Raw genomic sequence first — 18,895 nt, 5'->3', positions numbered from 1 at the left:
GGTACAGTACTCATCGCAGATTCTGAAGACCAGCTGCAAAAAATCCTCAACAAAGTATCAGAAGAAAGTGAGATAAAAGGGCTAGAACTGAATGCAAAGAAAACAGAATGCATGGTGATCTTCAAGAAAGAGCAAAAGCCCACATGCAACATCAACTGCAAAGGAGAAAAAAATCAAAGAAGTAACTAAATTTAAATATCTCGGCTTCATGATAACATCAGATGCAAAATGCAGGACTGAGATTAAAAGACGCATAGCAATGGCGAAAGATACCTTTGGTAAAATGAGCTCCATACTCAAAAACAGAAACATCACAACAGACACGAAATTAAGGACACTAAAATCATATGTATGGTCAGTCCTCCTATATGGTTGCGAATGCTGGACAATTACAAATGACTTAAAGAAGAAGTTGGAGGCAACAGAGATGTGGTTCCTCAGACGAATGCTGAGAATATATTGGAAAAACAGAAAGACAAATGAAGAAGTGCTACAGCTGGCAGGAACAAAACGTTCACTTATTAAGACAATCAGAAAACGACAACTGGATTTCTTTGGCCACATCAACAGAAAAGACGGCCTAGAAAGACTTGTGTTAAGTGGTAAAATTGAAGGAAAGCGAGGAAGAGGAAGACAGAGAATGACATATACAAATAGCCTTAACACCTTTGCTACCAACAGTTCACCAGTAAGGTGGATAATGATCTTATCCACCTTACTGGCAACAGAACTGACTGGCAGACCATGATCGTCGATGCCTGTGCCAGGCCTGACACATGAAGAAGAAGAAGAATTGCCACAGATATAACTCAAAATAGGGTGGCATGGTGGTGTAGTGGTTAGCGCTGTCGCCTCACAGCAAGAAGGTCCTGGGTTCGAGCTTCGTGGCCGGCGAGGGCCTTTCTGTGCGGAGTTTGCATGTTCTCCCCGTGTCCGCGTGGGTTTCCTCCGGGTGCTCCGGTTTCCCCCACAGTCCAAAGACATGCAGGTTAGGTTAACTGGTGACTAAATTGAGCGTAGGTGTGAATGTGAGTGTGAATGGTTGTCTGTGTCTATGTGTCAGCCCTGTGATGACCTGGCGACTTGTCCAGGGTGTACCCCGCCTTTCGCCTGTAGTTAGCTGGGATAGGCTCCAGCTTGCCTGCGACCCTGTAGAACAGGATAAAGCAGCTAGAGATAATGAGATGAGATGACTCAAAATAGGGTGGCATGGTGGTGTAGTGGTTAGCGCTGTCGCCTCACAGCAAGAAGGTCCTGGGTTTGAGCCCCGTGGCCGGTGAGGGCCTTTCTGTGCGGAGTTTGCATGTTCTCCCCGTGTCCGCGTGGGTTTCCTCCGGGTGCTCCGGTTTCCCCCACAGTCCAAAGACATGCAGGTTAGGTTAACTGGTGACTCTAAATTGACCGTAGGTGTGAATGTGAGTGTGAATGGTTGTCTATGTGTCAGCCCTGTGATGATCTAGCGACTTGTCCAGGGTGTACCCCGCCTTTCGCCCGTAGCCAGCTGGGATAGGCTCCAGCTTGCCTGCGACCCTGCAGAACAGGATAAAGCGGGTAGAGATAATGAGATGAGATGAAATGACTCAAAATAACTTCCTCCTTTTCCAGTCAGAAAGGCTTTTTTTGTTTCATCGTGGCCCCTATTTCTTCATCAAACTTTGAATAAAGCGCCATAGCCGAGTTTGACCACTAGATGTCACCCACAGTCCAGTGTGAGGGGTCGTGACCATGTGACCAGCAGGTGGCAGCTTTGTGCTGTTTCTTTCGCTCGATCATCGAAACAACCAAAGCAAGCGGTGCGAGCGGGCTGAGTGTGTGTCTGAAACAGGCAGCCTCTGACCGCCACTTTCAAACTAACATCTATGAATCTGTCTGGGCTTTTGGGTCAAAACAACTAGCGCCACCCGACACTCTTCCGGAGCTGCATGAGTGCTGGATTCGGTACTGGTAGTGGGTAAGTTGTAAAATGGCGGAGTCGTTTACAGAAGTTGCTGGGGTTTAGTGATATTTTGTGGTGCGCCGAGCTGAAAGCTAGCCTTGGTTAGCTTGCGTAGCCGAATACGCGGGACTTGAGAGGAAAGAAGTCGGTTTAGCTGACCAAAACAGCCGTATAAACTCGGCAGCTTTGGTTGGTTTGAGCCAAACATTTCAGTTTAAGGTTTTGGTCCTGGGCGGTTTGAGTAATTGACACCGTAGGCCACTTCCGCGGTGTTTCTGTGAGCTGTTTTGTTGATGTAGCTAGCTAACTAGCTAGCTAGCTGGCTAAACAGCCCGAGCCCGCGAGCGCAGCCGCTATGGCGAAACTGGAGCACAAATTCACAACCAAGATGGAGGACGCGGGGAGGCGTTTTTCCCCCTCGCACGTGAAAAGAAAAACTGTTGTCGCACGAATAAAAAAACCAAACAAACGAGTATCGGAATCCTCGTGTTAAAGTCATATGTTCGTTTAATACATATATTTAACGATAATAAACGTAATGGGAATCAAAACACGGCTCGGTTGGCTGGAATGCGTAATGACTGACTGACTGACTGACTGACTGTAAGCGGAGCCAAAATGGAGAATCCCGAAAACAGCTGCTGGATTGGTTTCAAGATGGAGATTTTTTTTCCCCTCTCTCTTTCTCCAGTATAACTTTTTTTGTGTGTGTTGTTGCTTTTGCTTTCTCCGGTCGTTTGTGAAAATTGTGTTACACACTCAGAGCACGGAAAGAATAAGAACAAACTTAAAACTGCTCTGAGAGATGAGGAGGAGGAGGATGATGATGATCGATCAGGGGGAATTTTGTTTCCGTCCCATTAATGTTTCCCCGGAGCTAACAGTAGAGCTGCCCGGGCTCCGCTCTCGGCTTGTTTGGCTTCTGTTTTTGACTAATTTATCACCTGAATACTTTTTAAATGTATCGTGCTCGCTGACTCTTCTAATTAACCATGTGTTGGTAGTTTAGTTTGTGTAAAGTCCCAGATCACTAACTTTGTGTAGGCCAGATGCGTCGACTGAAATGTTTGTTTGACAGCCGCTAGCTAGCTAGCTAGCTAGCAAGCTAACTAGCAAGCAATCTAACTCATCCTCAGTATCTACTTTGTTTTACTGCGTGCAATCTTCTTTAACACGTTTTATATCAGTAATGTATTTATGTCGCCGAATAACTTGTGAAATATCACAATTGCGGTGTCGTGATGATTGTTAGCTTCATTTGGCGCCACTTTTCAAGCAGTGAATCTTCGCCTGTTTTCTTCAGCTCGTTCTCACACACTGTCTGTCTGTCTTTTAGCTCAATAAATAATCTTATCTGACGCTGTGTGGTTCTTGTCTGTGTGTGTTTTAATCACTGAATGGTTCATAATCTCCGTGTTTACAGCACCTCAGACACGGGTGCACACTTTAATTTGTGGTATAAGTTGAGTCTTTATGATGTTTAAGCTTGTTCGGTTTTTAGCTTTAGAAACGTCAGCTGGGATTGACCTGTGGGTCTTGGTTGTTCTGTGAATTTATCCAGTCCTTATTTTGAGCACTTTCAAGTGATCAGAAAGAAATCGAAAATGATACTTATTCAAAGTGTACGCCACACCCAAGTGTGTGAAAGGTTGTTTTTATTTTTATTTTTTTTAACACTGTAGTGTGTTTAATTGTAAGGTTAGTATATTTTCTCAAGGGCAAAATGTACTAATGAAGTTTGTTTGAAACACACCAAGCGTCGTCTTTCCACAGATTGTTGTACTCGCTTCCTTCCTTCTCCCATTTATGCATGTTTACGTCCCCCAATGATGGCCGTCTGTGATTGGAAGAGATAAGCACGAGGGCGGATAGATTAATACCTTATATGGTAACGGAGGAAGCCCGTTCCCTTGTTTGTTTCCTGGAAACCGGAGACGGAACGGCCAATGAAAACGCCGCATAGAGTGACAGTGTGTGGGACGCCACGCCCCCTTGTTTTCATCTATATCCGCAAGCACATTTTCAGTCGTGTGGTTCTTTCACAGCACGGTTCCGAGCTGCAGCCAGCCAGCGGTCCCCGCGGTGTCCTCCAGTTCCGCCGCACTAATTTATGCTTTCGGTTTTGAAATAAAGCGTCGAGACGGTGAATGGATAGTTTTTTTTTATCATTTTATAAACGGTTCAAAGGTCACATGTTTCAGTGCAGCCTTATTCTCTGGTCCAACTCAGAGATGCAGACATCTCCATTCACTGCCGAAATCAGTAATTAACAGTTCAGTGATCGGTTCTGCTGCTGTGATGTGGAAATAATATTTAGCAATAATTTATTTAACCAAGCAAGTCCTTCAGAACAAATTGTTCTTTATGGTGGTGGCCTCATAATCCAAGCAACCTTTTATATTCTTAATGCAGTGTCTGTACTCAGCCTACACTGGTTGCATGGTTTTAGACAAATACTCTGCTGGTACGACTTTAATCAAAATGAGCGAGGTGTCTTGTGTAAGGTTATGCCACCAGCTGTATCTGTTCAGTGTCCTGACGTGTCTGCTGTTATTCAGACTCGTACAAGACCTGGGTATGGTCCAAACAGCAAGATCTTTTATTTATTTTATATTGAATATGAACTCTGCCACTATGCACATTAAAAGCAACGGAGAACACTGGGTTGGGGATCTGACTGCAGAAATGCCAGCTCTGACAGCATGGTCTTAATTCTGCCTCTGACAGTTTGTCATCTTCACCTAGAGTCTAATTTATCAACTAGGGATGTTCACAGTACATACAGATAAGAAACTCTGAGCCTAATCTACACCGTTTGCTCCTCACCAGGCAGGTAGGCGTTTACAGCACGTTAGGATGCTGTAAGTGTGCAGTGCTACACATTGATGTTAATGAACATGGGTTTTGTTGACCTCCAGATTTCTTATTGCCACTTGCTTGCACCCTCAAGTTTGTGTCCTGTGAAATCCCAGTCCTGATACAGACATCTGGTCTCTGCTAGATCTCAAGCCATGTGAACCTTTTTAGCAAGCTTTCTTAAAAAAAAAAAGTAGCACGTCTTTGATACGTCTTATTTGTTCCAGTTGAGAATGTCATTGGTTCATTCAGGATAATGTATTCATATTAGGTTGAATCCTTAGTATCTAGACTAGTCCCAACTAAAGGGTAGCAGGTGTAACTGAAAACATCTGGCCAGTCAGGTTTATTTCATTCAAGATTGACTGACTGCAAAATACCTTTTAAGTTGTAATGAAATCTGAGTCTGGGCAGGGATTCGAGTTCAAACACCCCCCCCCCCCCCCCCCCCCCCCATTAGGATTTCTTTAGCTTTCCTGATGTACAGCGCACTGAAGATTTAATTATAACTGATTTGTATAAAAATCTGCATGTCTAAGCAAATTAGTTGACTGTTGAAACATGTGTACCTAAAACTAATTTCACTTTTAATTATGAGCGCTGGTACGGTTCATAGTTAAATTCTAGTAGTAAAAGAAATGTGTATTTGAAGACCAAATGTAAGCACTTTGATTTATTTTCACCATTGATCCCAGGGGCATAGCTACTAGTGACATCTGAGACAGGAGTTTGGAACTGGGATTTATCTTAAGAACACATGCATTACTTCTGTTTCCTGTTTCTGGTTTTTGTCTCAGTGCATCACCCACATAGACAAGCACTCACAGATCGCAGCTGCTTAAAAGTAGTGCAACACTGCTCCCCTTGTGGCCATGATGTAACCACAGCTTCAAACTGTACTTCTCAGCTTTTCTCTTGCTGCTCCCTGCATGAATCATTTCATGGTTGAATACTATCTGTCTATATTTCATACCAGGTTTTGGCATTAATTTTTTTTTTTCAAGTTTCACATTTTTAGATAATTAGGCTTGAAAATAAAGACAAATTTTCTGATTGTTTACTCTGGAACTGTTCTAGGTCATATGAGACAAAGGTACCTGCAATTGCTGCGAGCGTTGACAGACAATTAACACTTTGACAAGTTAAGGTGGTCCAGAAGATGTTAAAGAAATGATAGCAGCACCAGAATTACAAGCGGAGTTTCATTATCCCCAGTAAGTCATCCTTCATATTATTATCCATAAATATATGGTCAATCTACTGTGTAATGAGATCGTGGTTACGGTTGAATTTTGTGTTTTAACAGGGACACAGACACACGATTCTCCTCAGATACTGACTTTGATGATTCTGATGGGAGAAATGGTGTTCAAGCCAAAGGAAAGGTATGTTTTGCGTGACTAAGCATCCAGCACATAACACTGACCAATCAATTGTCCTGCGATCAGTAATCTTGCATTGCACAAGAGCATGCATATGTGCAATATGTTTGTGTCTAAGAAGAGTTGTGACTATTCTGAACTGCTCAATATTTAAGATTTACCTGAAATTCAGCAGCAAGGAGGTTGTTGAAATTAAAAAAAAAAAAATGCATGTTAGTGTTCATTGTACCACAGTGTGGTTGAATTCTCAAATCTCAGTAGTTTGGACAGTAGTTCAGGCTGTAACATGAGCAATGGGTTTATGTTAACGTGCTTGTTCTAATGCATTGTTGTTTTTGTGAGTGACTGCTCATTGTCAGGGACTTCTGCAGCGGACATAAGCTAAGAGTAATAAATAAACTTTAAACATGTTTAACAGCATAAAACCTGTAATTGTTCACGTGGTAACCTTTTTTTTTTTTTTTTTTCCTCTCTAAGGAGACGTTTATGGAAAGAGTGTTAGTTGTTAGCGCTTTATGGTTTGCAAAGTTTCTCAGCACAGGAAAGTTTTCATGGCAGTTCTTCACACTTTCTGGCTTCTCTGTAAATTGACAGGGTGTGCGTTTTGTGGGAGAGGCCGTTTTTACAGCTTTGACATAAACGGTTACAGGAAATAACTTGTTTGTTGGAGGCTTCACGACATTAAATCTCACTTTAAGCTGTTACTGTGTGTGCTGTCATTTAATAAATTAAATGTTGTGGTATAAGGGGAATAACACACTCCAGACCGTGCAATTATACAAAAATAAACAGCTTTGGGATGGTATCAAGTCATGCTGCATCGCACTACCTCAGTGTGGGTTGCTTTCATATTAAAGGTAGACGGCTTTTCAGATTTTTCAAATGTAGGTCATAAAAAGAATTTTCCCTGACACCCAATTATCTTTGTTTAGTGGACCAAAAGCTACTGAATTCGAATTACAGACTTCCAATTTTATTAGATTTTTTTTTAAAGAACAGTTAATGAATTTAGGTCCACATGGCCTTAAATTCTCAGCTATTTTTTCCCTGCTTCACCATGAACTAGTTCAAGATACTATGGCGTGCATTACGCGGTGGGCTTTCCCCGTTCGCGTAAGGCGTTGTGGGATACAAAGTTGAAACAGGAGAGAAAAATGGAGGACGTGAGTGTGCGAATGAAGCGTGAAAGACCGACTACAGTAACGGAAAGCAAGAAGAAAAGATGTTATGTTGCGAAGGAAAGGGAACGCAGGACCAAACTAATAAATATCGGCGGTCAGCGAGCACCTCGGTGTGATCAGCTGTTTGTTTAGCGACAGAATGATGGAACAGTCGGTGCACGGTCAAGGTAAACCCGTAGATGGGAGTAACGCAACACTGTGGATGCCAGCTGCCGTAAAACCCAAAAGAAGGTGGTAAACCTGTGTATGCGCACACGGACTTCCTCTGTCTGCTTGACTGTGCGAAGCGAACGATTTCATGCACAATATTTGCAAGGGAATCCCTTCAAATTAAATAACTTCCCAACCACAGATGCCCCTTTTCCACCAAAGCAGTTCCAGGGCTGGTTCGGGGCCAGTGCTTAGTTTGAAACCGGGTTTTCTGTTTCCACTGACAAAGAACTGGCTCTGGGGCCAGAAAAACCGGTTCCAGGCTAGCACCAACTCTCTGCTGGGCCAGAGGAAAGAACGGCTTACGTCAGCGGGGGGGCGGAGTTGTTAAGACCAACAACAATAACAAGACCGCGAAAGATGACCATTTTTAAGCGACGAGAAGCAGCAGCTGTACAAACGCGAAGTCATTTATTATTATTATTATTATTATTGTTGTTGCTGCTGCTTCCATGTTGTTTTTGCTTCGATATTCGCACCAAGGTTTATGCAAACATAGCGACGTAACTGACGTATACAGCGACGTAACTGACGTGGCTTCCCTTAGCACTGCGAGCTATGGAAAAGCAAACTGGTTCTCAGCTGGCTCGCAAGTTGAATGAGTTGTGAACCAGCACTGGCCCCGAACCAGCCCTGGAACTGATTTGGTGGAAAAGGGGTAAGAATGGCCTGGGTTTTTTGAGATATTACAGAAATAAACATACATCACAATGACCAAATTTCAGAGGGAACTAAATTTCACCGATTTTATGAAATTGAAAGGCCGTCTAGCTTTAAGGGTCTGTTGTGTCTTTTGTTTCTTACTTAAAGCAGATATATTGCCTGACTTGTCTTCCAGTGTTTTCAGCATTAAAAGCTATTGTCTGGTAATAACTGCACAGAAATATCCTCACTCATCCAACCTCATAATTATCTTTAAATAGAATCATGACACAAATGCACAAGTACAGAGCATGTATACACATTCCGATAATGAGGGTAATCGCAATGTGTCATGTGGCTATTACTCTTTTTTATTAAAATGTCTTCCCTCCCGGTTGGATTTAAATTTTAATTGGGATGGCTTTAATTGAACATTGGATGTGAGGCTCAGTGCTTGATCTAAACCATTCATTGTTAAAACTTGTATGTTGAAAAACATCAAACATGGTGTCAAGCGTACTATGATTTAAGAGTTAATTTCATTGGACTGAAGGTTGTTTAAAAGAGCCATTGTTGAGGCAATATTGAATGAATCCTTCGTTTTAGGTGAAAAAGGGGAAGAAGGCCCCTGGGGAGAAGGGGAAAGGAGGTGGAAAGGGCGCTGGTCGCTTAAATGGGCACCATCAAGAGAATGGCATGGAGAATATCATGCTGTTTGAAGTGGTCAAGCTTGGAAAGAGCGCCATGCAGGTCAGTGTTGACATTGCTAAGCTGTCAGATTCTTGGCTTATTTCCTCATTTTAAATTTAGAAATTTCTATTGGTCTGATAGAAGTGGATTTTTCTTTTCTTTCCCCCACCCAGTCTGTGGTGGACGATTGGATTGAGTCCTACAAACAGGACCGAGACATGGCTCTCCTTGACTTGATCAACTTCTTTATCCAGTGTTCTGGCTGTAAAGGTACATTTTATAACTCGCTCTATAGCAAGCTAGAAATAAGTTGCGACATCATCTGATCTATTATTGAGGCACACTACCTCTGTTTGTTTCAGGTGTTGTGAGTGGGGAGATGTTTCGGCACATGCAGAACTCTGAGATTATCAGAAAGATGACTGAAGAATTTGACGAGGCAAGATTTTACTTTCTATAAAGCATGCTTTTAGTGCTGTATAATATGTTGGGTATCTCTGCCTCAGTGCTAAGTAAGAGTATTGTGTTTTGTCACTGTAGGACAGTGGAGACTACCCACTCACAATGGCTGGGCCACAGTGGAAAAAGTTCAAGTCCAGTTTTTGCGAGTTCATTTCCGTGTTGGTCCGACAGTGTCAGTACAGCATCATCTACGATGAGTATATGATGGACACAGTCATCTCCCTGCTCACCGGTCTGTCAGACTCCCAAGTGCGAGCCTTTAGGCACACAAGCACACTAGCAGGTCAGACCACCTATCTTGCAAATTATTTATAGTGGCCATGTGTCATTCACACAATACCTCCGAGCGGGTCTGTGTGCGATTGCTTCTGATCTCAGGGTGGATGAGCTGCGTGTGTTTATGGCTGATACAGCATATTGTTTTAATTGATTCCCTGTTTGTCATGTGGGTTGTGATCTACACAGCCATGAAGCTGATGACGGCTCTGGTGAACGTAGCGCTGAACCTCAGCATTAACATGGACAACACCCAACGCCAGTATGAGGCTGAGCGTAACAAGATGATCGGCAAGCGGGCCAGTGACAGGTTGGAGCTGCTTCTACAGAAACGCAAAGAGGTGGGCCTAGCATTGCAGATTTCGTAGATAATTCTCATAATAAGCAATTATTGCATGAGGTCGAACAAAATATCGTGATTTGTTTGTGGCGAGCAAGCAGTTATTTGACGATGCTGAAGGCAGAGACAAATAATTGCTTGTGAGACACTAACACTACGTTCACACTGCAAGGCTTAATGCTCAATTCCGATTTTTTTGTGAAATCTGATTTTTTTTTTTGTGAGATCGTTCACATTAACATATATATGCGACTTGTATGTGATCCTCAGTATGAACGAGAAGCGACCTAAAAGTGTTTCGCATGCGCATTGCAGGATACGACGACGTCACACGCAGTGAGCATGGCCAGTGTTTACGGAAGTAACCTAAAGTTTCCTGTGTATGACAGTAGCCAGCATGGAGTACCTGGCGATGATGCAGTTGTTGTTGCGACGGAGCCAGAACATGCACAATAGCCTGATGTTAAGGAGGAGGTTGAGAAGGAAGAGGGCAAGGGTTTTGGCTCAGGCGTTCTGCGGGGTAGTGACTGCAACCTCCGTTCAAAGGAACGTGTGGGTGCGGAGTCGCATTGATGTCATGCGCCACGTTGTTGTAACTTTTTTTGAGAGACCCGCCGCCTACTTCAGCGCAGAATAGTGACGTTTGTGGCTTGTTGATGACGTGTAAGTCGGATGAATGCGACCTGGCGGTTCAGACTGAAGTCGCATATGAAAAGATGGGATAGGAATCGGAATTAGGACCACATATCCAAACGGCCTGGGTCGGATTTGAAAAAATCGGATCTGTGTCGTTCATATTGTCAATAAAAGATCGGATACAGGTCACATATGGGCGAAAAAATCGGATTTGAGTCACTTCAGCCTGCAGTGTGAACGTAGTGTAAGAAATCATATTTTGTGAAAACTGAGCTCAATCATTTTTATCATTCAAATTATTATTTTTTTTAAATACTGATTAGTCCACAAGGCAAATTAAAAAAAAAAAGTTTTCATTGGTTTTACTTTCAATTAAAGAAGCCAACTCACTGTCAATTTAAGAAAGCAAGCCATGTTGACAAAAGTGTGATGTAACTGCGCACGAGCAGACCGTTATTTGTAGGCAGTTATTTGCAGTTCGCTCAGCCAATCAAAACGGCATAAAAATAACTTGAACGATAATGATATCTGTAATTTGAACATCCTAAGTTGTGAATATTCTGGTGTTAAGCACGTGTTCTATATAAAAGTCTTGCTTTGGCACCACAAAGGATTATACAGAGATCATGATTGAGTCACCGCGTGACCAGCAAGACCTCTTTAGTCTAAACCAGGCACCTTCCAGGTTGCGTTGTAAACCGCCATGAAGCAGCTTTTACTTAGTTTGCAGAAAATTCACCTCGGGCAAATTTTCAGTGCCCTGTGTCGGGGCAGCTTTTGGGCAATGCTCTGATAGCGGATGATGCAAATGATGAGCGAGTTAGCTGTGTCTGTTCAATACTTTCCATGAAGGGGAATATATGGAACATGCATAATCTTGTTCATGTTCTAGTACAAGGAACTCTACAACACCAATCGTTATAAAGCGTAGACGCGAGCAGCGTTGGTCTTCCAGGTCTGTAGCGAATAGCATTTCAGATTTGTAAGGGCGCGTAGTTTGTTTGTAGCTACTGACCTGTGTCACCACATTGCGTGTAGTACAAGTGGCACATTTTTATTTGAACAGATTAAAGCGCATGTAGATATTTTATGGTGTTTTATAATGTATGCTGAATGCTACACTTCAGCAAGTATGGTGTATGCCAGAAAATATCAACAATAAAATATAAAAGCAGCTTCAGATTACAGATCACGGCGCTATTGATGATTATGCAAAAGCACTGTGCCAAGAAGCTAGTGGATAAGCAATAGTGTCTTTAAGTATCTGGGTCATGACATCTATTCCTTTGTGTTTGAATGTTCTTTTGGCAAAGTAAATGGCTGCTATTAATATTTCAGTGTTTTAATAAACTTGTAAGAATAAAACCAAGTATCCCTTAATAGCATGTGTTTATTAATGGATTATTGATTGAAATTGTATTCATTAACATGCCGTGTGATGTGCAGTCCTACTGGTGAATGTGTTTTTATCCCCTGCTGGCCAAAAGGCCCAAAGGGGAATTATATCATGGTGACGTCCGTCCATCCATCCCAGGAAAGGGTACTCGCCTTCTGACATCGACTCGTCTCACAATTTTTGGTCAAATTTCTCGAAGCTCGGCAAAAGGCCTTGTTATATGACGGTAATACACATATTGCGATTTAATTTCGTTTGTGAACATTTTCCCAGAGTTTTGACCCTTGATTAAATAACTTGTACTTTGACAATTTCATGAGGGTGTAGGTTCTTCTGAAATCAGCTTCTCTCACAATTTGTGGGGGAATTTTTCATCAAATTTGGCAAAAGGCTTTGTGATATGACAGTTATACACATTTAAATTTCGTTTAATTTGGGCAGATTTTACGAGTTATGCCCGTGATTATTAACAAACTTTGGCAATTTCATCAAGGTGTGCTTGCTTTTCGAAATCAACTTCCCTCACAATTTTTATCCCTCGCTGGCCGACAGGCCCGAAGGGGGATTATGTCATGGCGATGTCCGTCCCAGGAAGGGTACTCGCCTTCTGAAATCAACTCCTCTCACAATTTTTGGAGGAATTTCACGAAACTTGGCAGGATTCTTTGTTATATGTTGGTAATACGCATATTGCAATTTCGTTCGATTCAGTCGCATTTTACCAGAGTTATGGCCGAGTTGCCAGCAGGGGATATTGTGCTCTCGGAGCACTCTTGTTGTTAAGGAATCTTTCTAGCCACTATGTTTTCCTTTCAAAGATTGTGTGCACACGAAAAATGATTGTGTGTTAGAGCCCTGCCTGATGGAGAAACAGAACAAAATAAACAGACTCTCCCAAAAATATTTAGTCACAAAGACTGGTGTGTGTGTGGGGTGTTTTTTTTTTTTTTTTTTTTTTTTTTAAATAACATGTATAACACTGCATTGTTAGGATGATTGCAAATAACAGAGCTATCTTTAGTTTGGAGCACTAATATTAATTAACAGTTCAGTTATGTAATGATGGTCCTGCTGGCAGACCATCTGTGTGAGCGTGTTGGAAGGAGGTGTGTGATTTAACTGGGAATGACCATTCATGCCTCTCAAGCATTGTATTCAAACTAAACACAGACTTGTGTGGTGTTTTACGGATGCATGGTTGAACTAGCGTATAAACACTTTTTTACCAAGATGTTTTTGGATTGAAGTAATACATTTTGTACTTCTCTTTGCAGCTCCAAGAAAATCAGGATGAAATTGAAAATATGATGAACGCAATTTTCAAGGGAGTTTTCGTGCACAGATACCGGTATGCCATCATTTGCTCTGATGATAAATGCATTATTTGTTGGAATATTTGAGTTGTTCTTATTAAACGAAAGTACATTGTATTTGCTTGATCGCTTATGCCTATGAATACAAATCGAATTACTGAATCAATATTTGGGGGGGGGGAGCTGGATCATTCAGTTCCGTAGAGAGACAGGGCAGGTATTCAGATAAAATGATTAGTGAAAAAATATAATTTACATAATCGCTTGCTGTATTTCGAAATAAAGCAATCTAGGATGAGATTCTTCTGTATTTAATCCAGAAATCTGTTCCTTTAAAAAAAATGAATTAAAAAAAAATGTGCTGGGGTTATGAGCTGCTATAGCTATAGGCTAAAGTGTGTGAAGATTCCTTTCCAAGTATCCACTGGTGTGGGTTTTTGTTTTGTTTTTTTAATTTTGCTTTCAGCTTGAGTTATAAACATGCCTAATTCCACATGTGCAGGGAGGAAGTTTTAAGTACAGTGCAGGACACCCCTCCCCCCGAGATTCCTAACTGGTCGACTGATTCCAGGCTGGTCACATAACGAAACATACAGGTTTATGTTTAATTGAGAGAGCCGTCTTAACCTTTTAATAAATATGTACAATGGAAAAGAGGAGAGGAAAAGGCCAGATTAAAGAAGTGTTCGAGAAAGACACAAGTAAAAGTGCCACACCTGCAGATGTTTGTGACCGTAACAAGCCCAGATGATATTCATGCAGCTGCTGAGACAGGTGTCTGTGCAGCACAATATAAGCGCATAATACACACTACTCACAGCACAAATACAACCCCGATTCCAAAAAAGTTGGGACAAAGTACAAATTGTAAATAAAAACGGAATGCAATGATGTGGAAGTTTCAAAATTCCATATTTTATTCAGAATAGAACATAGATGACATATCAAATGTTTAAACTGAGAAAATGTATCATTTAAAGAGAAAAATTAGGTGATTTTTAAATTTCATGACAACAACACATCTCAAAGTTGGGACAAGGCCATGTTTACCACTGTGAGACATCCCCTTTTCTCTTTACAACAGTCTGTAAACGTCTGGGGACTGAGGAGACAAGTTGCTCAAGTTTAGGGATAGGAATGTTAACCCATTCTTGTCTAATGTAGGATTCTAGTTGCTCAACTGTCTTAGGTCTTTTTTGTCGTATCTTCCGTTTTATGATGCGCCAAATGTTTTCTATGGGTGAAAGATCTGGACTGCAGGCTGGCCAGTTCAGTACCCGGACCCTTCTTCTACGCAGCCATGATGCTGTAATTGATGCAGTATGTGGTTTGGCATTGTCATGTTGGAAAATGCAAGGTCTTCCCTGAAAGAGACGTCGTCTGGATGGGAGCATATGTTGCTCTAGAACCTGGATATACCTTTCAGCATTGATGGTGTCTTTCCAGATGTGTAAACTGCCCATGCCACATGCACTAATGCAACCCCATATCATCAGAGATGCAGGCTTCTGAACTGAGCGCTGATAACAACTTGGGTGGTCCTTGTCCTCTTTAGTCCGAATGACACGGCGTCCCTGATTTCCATAAAGAACTTCAAATTTTGATTCGTCTGACCACAGAACAGTTTTCCACTTTGCCACAGTCCATTTTAAATGAGGCTTGGCCCAGAGAAGACGTCTGCGCTTCTGGATCATGTTTAGATACGGCTTCTTCTTTGAACTATAGAGTTTTAGCTGGCAACGGCGGATGGCACGATGAATTGTGTTCACAGATAATGTTCTCTGGAAATATTCCTGAGCCCATTTTGTGATTTCCAATACAGAAGCATGCCTGTATGTGATGCAGTGGCGTCTAAGGGCCCGAAGATCACGGGCACCCAGTATGGTTTTCCGGCCTTGACCCTTACGCGCAGAGATTCTTCCAGATTCTCTGAATCTTTTGATGATATTATGCACTGTAGATGATATGTTCAAACTCTTTGCAATTTTACACTGTCGAACTCCTTTCTGATATTGCTCCACTATTTGTCGGCGCAGAATTAGGGAGATTGGTGATCCTCTTCCCATCTTTACTTCTGAGAGCTGCTGCCACTCCAAGATGCTCTTTTTATACCCAGTCATGTTAATGACCTATTGCCAATTGACCTAATGAGTTGCAATTTGGTCCTCCAGCTGTTCCTTTTTTGTACCTTTAATTTTTCCAGCCTCTTATTGCCCCGTCCCAACTTTTTTGAGATGTGTTGCTGTCATGAAATTTCAAATGAGCCAATATTTGGCATGAAATTTCAAAATGTCTCACTTTCGACATTTGATATGTTGTCTATGTTCTATTGTGAATACAATATCAGTTTTTGAGATTTGTAAATTATTGCATTCCGTTTTTATTTACAATTTGTACTTTGTCCCAACTTTTTTGGAATCGGGGTTGTAATAATATGAACATAAGTTGTCTACAATTTCTAGGTAGCCTATATTTCCTTCATCTTCAAGCTACTTTCAGTTTGGTGTTAGTGATTTTAGCATCAAAGTATTGCAGGGATATTTATGAATGACTGAAGTGTTAAATTCAAAGTGGTTTATTCATATTTGCATTGTGTGTGGGGTCTTTTGTCTTTTGCCAGTCACAATGGCTGAGAGACGTTGATTTTTGTCAGCCGTGTTTATAATCAAAAGACGTCATGACAAATTAAGGTTCTGGTTACTAATTGCTGTTGTCCCTGCAGTGATGCGATAGCAGAGATCCGAGCGATCTGTATCGAGGAGATCGGGGTGTGGATGAAAATGTACAGTGATGCGTTTCTCAATGACAGCTACCTGAAATACGTAGGCTGGACCATGCACGACAAGGTGAGGTTGATTATTTCCCAACTGTTTGACTCGCACAGGGATGAAGTTTTGTGCTAGTCATTAATGGCGGAGCCTCGTTGTTTCTCTGCTCTCTTCAACAGCAAGGCGAAGTGCGGCTGAAATGCCTCACAGCTCTGCAGGGCCTCTACTACAACCGAGAGCTCAACGCCAAGTTGGAGCTCTTTACCAGCCGCTTCAAGGTGAGAGCCATCTGTAGTTTATTTCATTCCAAATGCATTGAGGAAGTCTGCAAGTAAAGAGCAGAATTTCATGGAAGAATTGTTTATAGTGGATATATTTGCTAATAGGGTAGTCACACTAGAGGCGGAATGAGCCAGAATGTCGTCCGAATGAAAATTCTTCGTGTACTCCAGGATATTCGAAGTGCATTCTAAAAATTGTGACTGCATTCTGAGTGCATTCCAAACATCCGGGCCCGTTCTTGTGGCCGGCCCGAATGTTTTGCTCATGCTCAGAACATTCGAGGTGCATTCGAAGAGGAGAAATATCGAACGGCATTCGAAATGCATTCTGAATATTCTTACAGCATTCGAAACATTCTGATCGCGTTCGAGGGAAGAATCGAAATGGCAAGCCACTTCAAATCCTGCCAGAATGTCCCGAATGAGCCGGAATGCCGTCGGAATGAAAATTCTTTGTATATTCCGGGATATTTGAAGTACATTAAGTATTCGAGCTGCATTCTCTTTGAATTCTTAGATGTTCGAAACGTATTAGGCGGCTATTCCGGGAGCATTCTGACTGCATTTGAGGTGAATTCGTGCAGCAATCAAACCGCACTCGTACGGCATTCAAAGTGCATTCTTAATTTTCTTACAGCATTCTAGGTATTCCTACTGTGTTCCAACTGCATTCGAAAGCTAATATACCTGGAATGTGCAAGAATCATTCGAGGCGGGTTCGAAGCGCATTCTAAAGGCCAATTTATGCTGACAACCCAGTCCTCGTAGATAGCGTCGCAGACAGTGTCTGCGTAGCCCTCCCACCTTCGCAGACACTCTGCTCGCACCTCCCAAAAATTGTGACCACCGCAGAAGCCTCGCAGACAGCGCCGCAGACAAGAGGGCTCTGATTGGTCCACTCTACATCCGCTGTACACGCACTTCCGCTTCCCTACTTTCCCGGTTTGGTTTGTTTTCACGACCGCCATTTTTAAAAACACGAGCGAAGATGGAGCAGCATGAAGAGCGGTTGATTGAGGAAGTACGTACATCTATGCGACTCCAGTTCTAGTCATTATATTGAAAAAAAAAGTTTTAGTCATTATAAGTAACCGGAGGATAAACACTCCACTGACCACACCCACCAACTACTCCTAGCGACTTCGCGCCCCCTTGCGTTGTGCCGGTGAATAACATCGCGCACGCCTATTACTCCCCGCTCAACGATAAATTACAACTGTCTGCGACAAGCTATCTGCGAAAGCCTTGTCGCAAGAGCATGCAGAGGCCTTAAGTATCTGAACAGCATTCTTACAAAGCTGTAAGAATGTTGGTCAGTTTGAAATTCCCGCCCGAACGTGGCACGAATTTAAAAAAAAAAAAAATTTCATTCCGGCTGGTTCTGCTTGATTCCTGCTAATTCCAAATAAGTGTGATGGGGCCTTAATATTTCATTTAAAATATACATCCATTGTTAATTATCTGTGCCTCATTATTATTTGAAATATTTTCATGGCTATGTAACTCGCCACTAACTTTCTCTCTCCTTTCAGGACCGTATAGTTTCCATGACACTGGACAAGGAGTATGATGTCGCCGTGCAAGCAATAAAACTGCTCACACTTGTGTTACAGTAAGTATACATCTTCAGACGTTTGCTTAAATCATGTTCTGTGAATTTGCATTTCGGTAACGCAGGACATGGTGGTGTGTTAACGTGATTCTGGTGTTTGCTTTTCCAGTAGCAGTGATGAAGTCCTGACAGCGGAGGACTGTGAGAGCGTCTACCACCTGGTGTACTCAGCCCACCGGCCGGTCGCTGTGGCTGCTGGAGAGTTCCTTTTTAAGAAGTGAGACTGACTTTCACTTCTGGTTATTATTATTATTTTTTTTTAAACTTGTCAGACACACAGTTGTGCCCCACTCTAAAACCTCTGTATTTCCTAAACCAGGGCATGTTTTTGAGAATAGAGATTAGGGCAACATAAAACATGTTGAGCACATGAGTGCAGAATGATCAAAGCATAGTGCTGTGAGGTTCAGGATCAGCGTAGTTCTCAGACTTTGGGCCAGCCTGAGGCCTAGGCCGTAGTTGAGCCATATTTTTGGAGTACATTGCTCACAGGTACCCAATACATCAGCCAAGACCTGAGGAGGATGACAGCTAACTCATGCTTCCTCCACATCCAGCCAATAGAGACTCTCTGAGCTGCTGCTCATGAGCTGCTGCTCATGAGGTGTCACAGGGCAGTGTAACACACGGAGGAAAGTGCTGTCTGCTTTCTTCCATGCGCAGGAGTTCACAGATGCCGTCGATTGGCTAGTTTTGAGGTGATGGATGAAAGGGTGTGCGCCATCAGTCCACCTAGAGAACATAGCCAGTTTTGCGCTCATGGTAACGGATGACGGTGGCGTTTTCAGGACTTTAACTTGCAACTTCCTGACAATAAGGCGAATGCTTTTCTGTTGTGCCGCTCTTCTCTTGGCCATCACCTCCTGTCTGTCACCATGTGGTGGGGGACGTCTGGCGTGTTGTGGCACGATGAT

General features: G+C 42.4%; 1 protein-coding gene across 2 annotated transcripts in view; it reads left to right on the top strand.

Annotated features, from left to right (window-relative positions):
* Positions 1-1,756: 1,756 nt before the first annotated feature.
* The window catches only part of stag2b (STAG2 cohesin complex component b), a 38,277-nt gene continuing 21,138 nt past the window's right edge, over positions 1,757-18,895 (top strand). For both annotated transcript variants that reach the window (XM_060927956.1, XM_060927955.1), the window contains exons 1-13: positions 1,757-1,951; positions 5,870-6,006; positions 6,099-6,177; positions 8,814-8,957; positions 9,071-9,167; positions 9,260-9,336; positions 9,438-9,642; positions 9,825-9,976; positions 13,282-13,355; positions 16,043-16,166; positions 16,268-16,366; positions 17,902-17,981; positions 18,091-18,198. In XM_060927956.1, coding sequence (XP_060783939.1) covers positions 5,963-6,006; positions 6,099-6,177; positions 8,814-8,957; positions 9,071-9,167; positions 9,260-9,336; positions 9,438-9,642; positions 9,825-9,976; positions 13,282-13,355; positions 16,043-16,166; positions 16,268-16,366; positions 17,902-17,981; positions 18,091-18,198 — 1,283 coding nt within the window. In that variant the 5' untranslated portion in view covers positions 1,757-1,951; positions 5,870-5,962. The remainder of the gene's footprint in view (positions 1,952-5,869; positions 6,007-6,098; positions 6,178-8,813; positions 8,958-9,070; positions 9,168-9,259; positions 9,337-9,437; positions 9,643-9,824; positions 9,977-13,281; positions 13,356-16,042; positions 16,167-16,267; positions 16,367-17,901; positions 17,982-18,090; positions 18,199-18,895) is intronic.

This window comes from Neoarius graeffei, chromosome 8 (assembly GCF_027579695.1).
Source record: "Neoarius graeffei isolate fNeoGra1 chromosome 8, fNeoGra1.pri, whole genome shotgun sequence".
NCBI classification, from domain to species: domain Eukaryota; kingdom Metazoa; phylum Chordata; class Actinopteri; order Siluriformes; family Ariidae; genus Neoarius; species Neoarius graeffei.
This window is presented reverse-complemented; position numbering and strand designations above follow the sequence as displayed.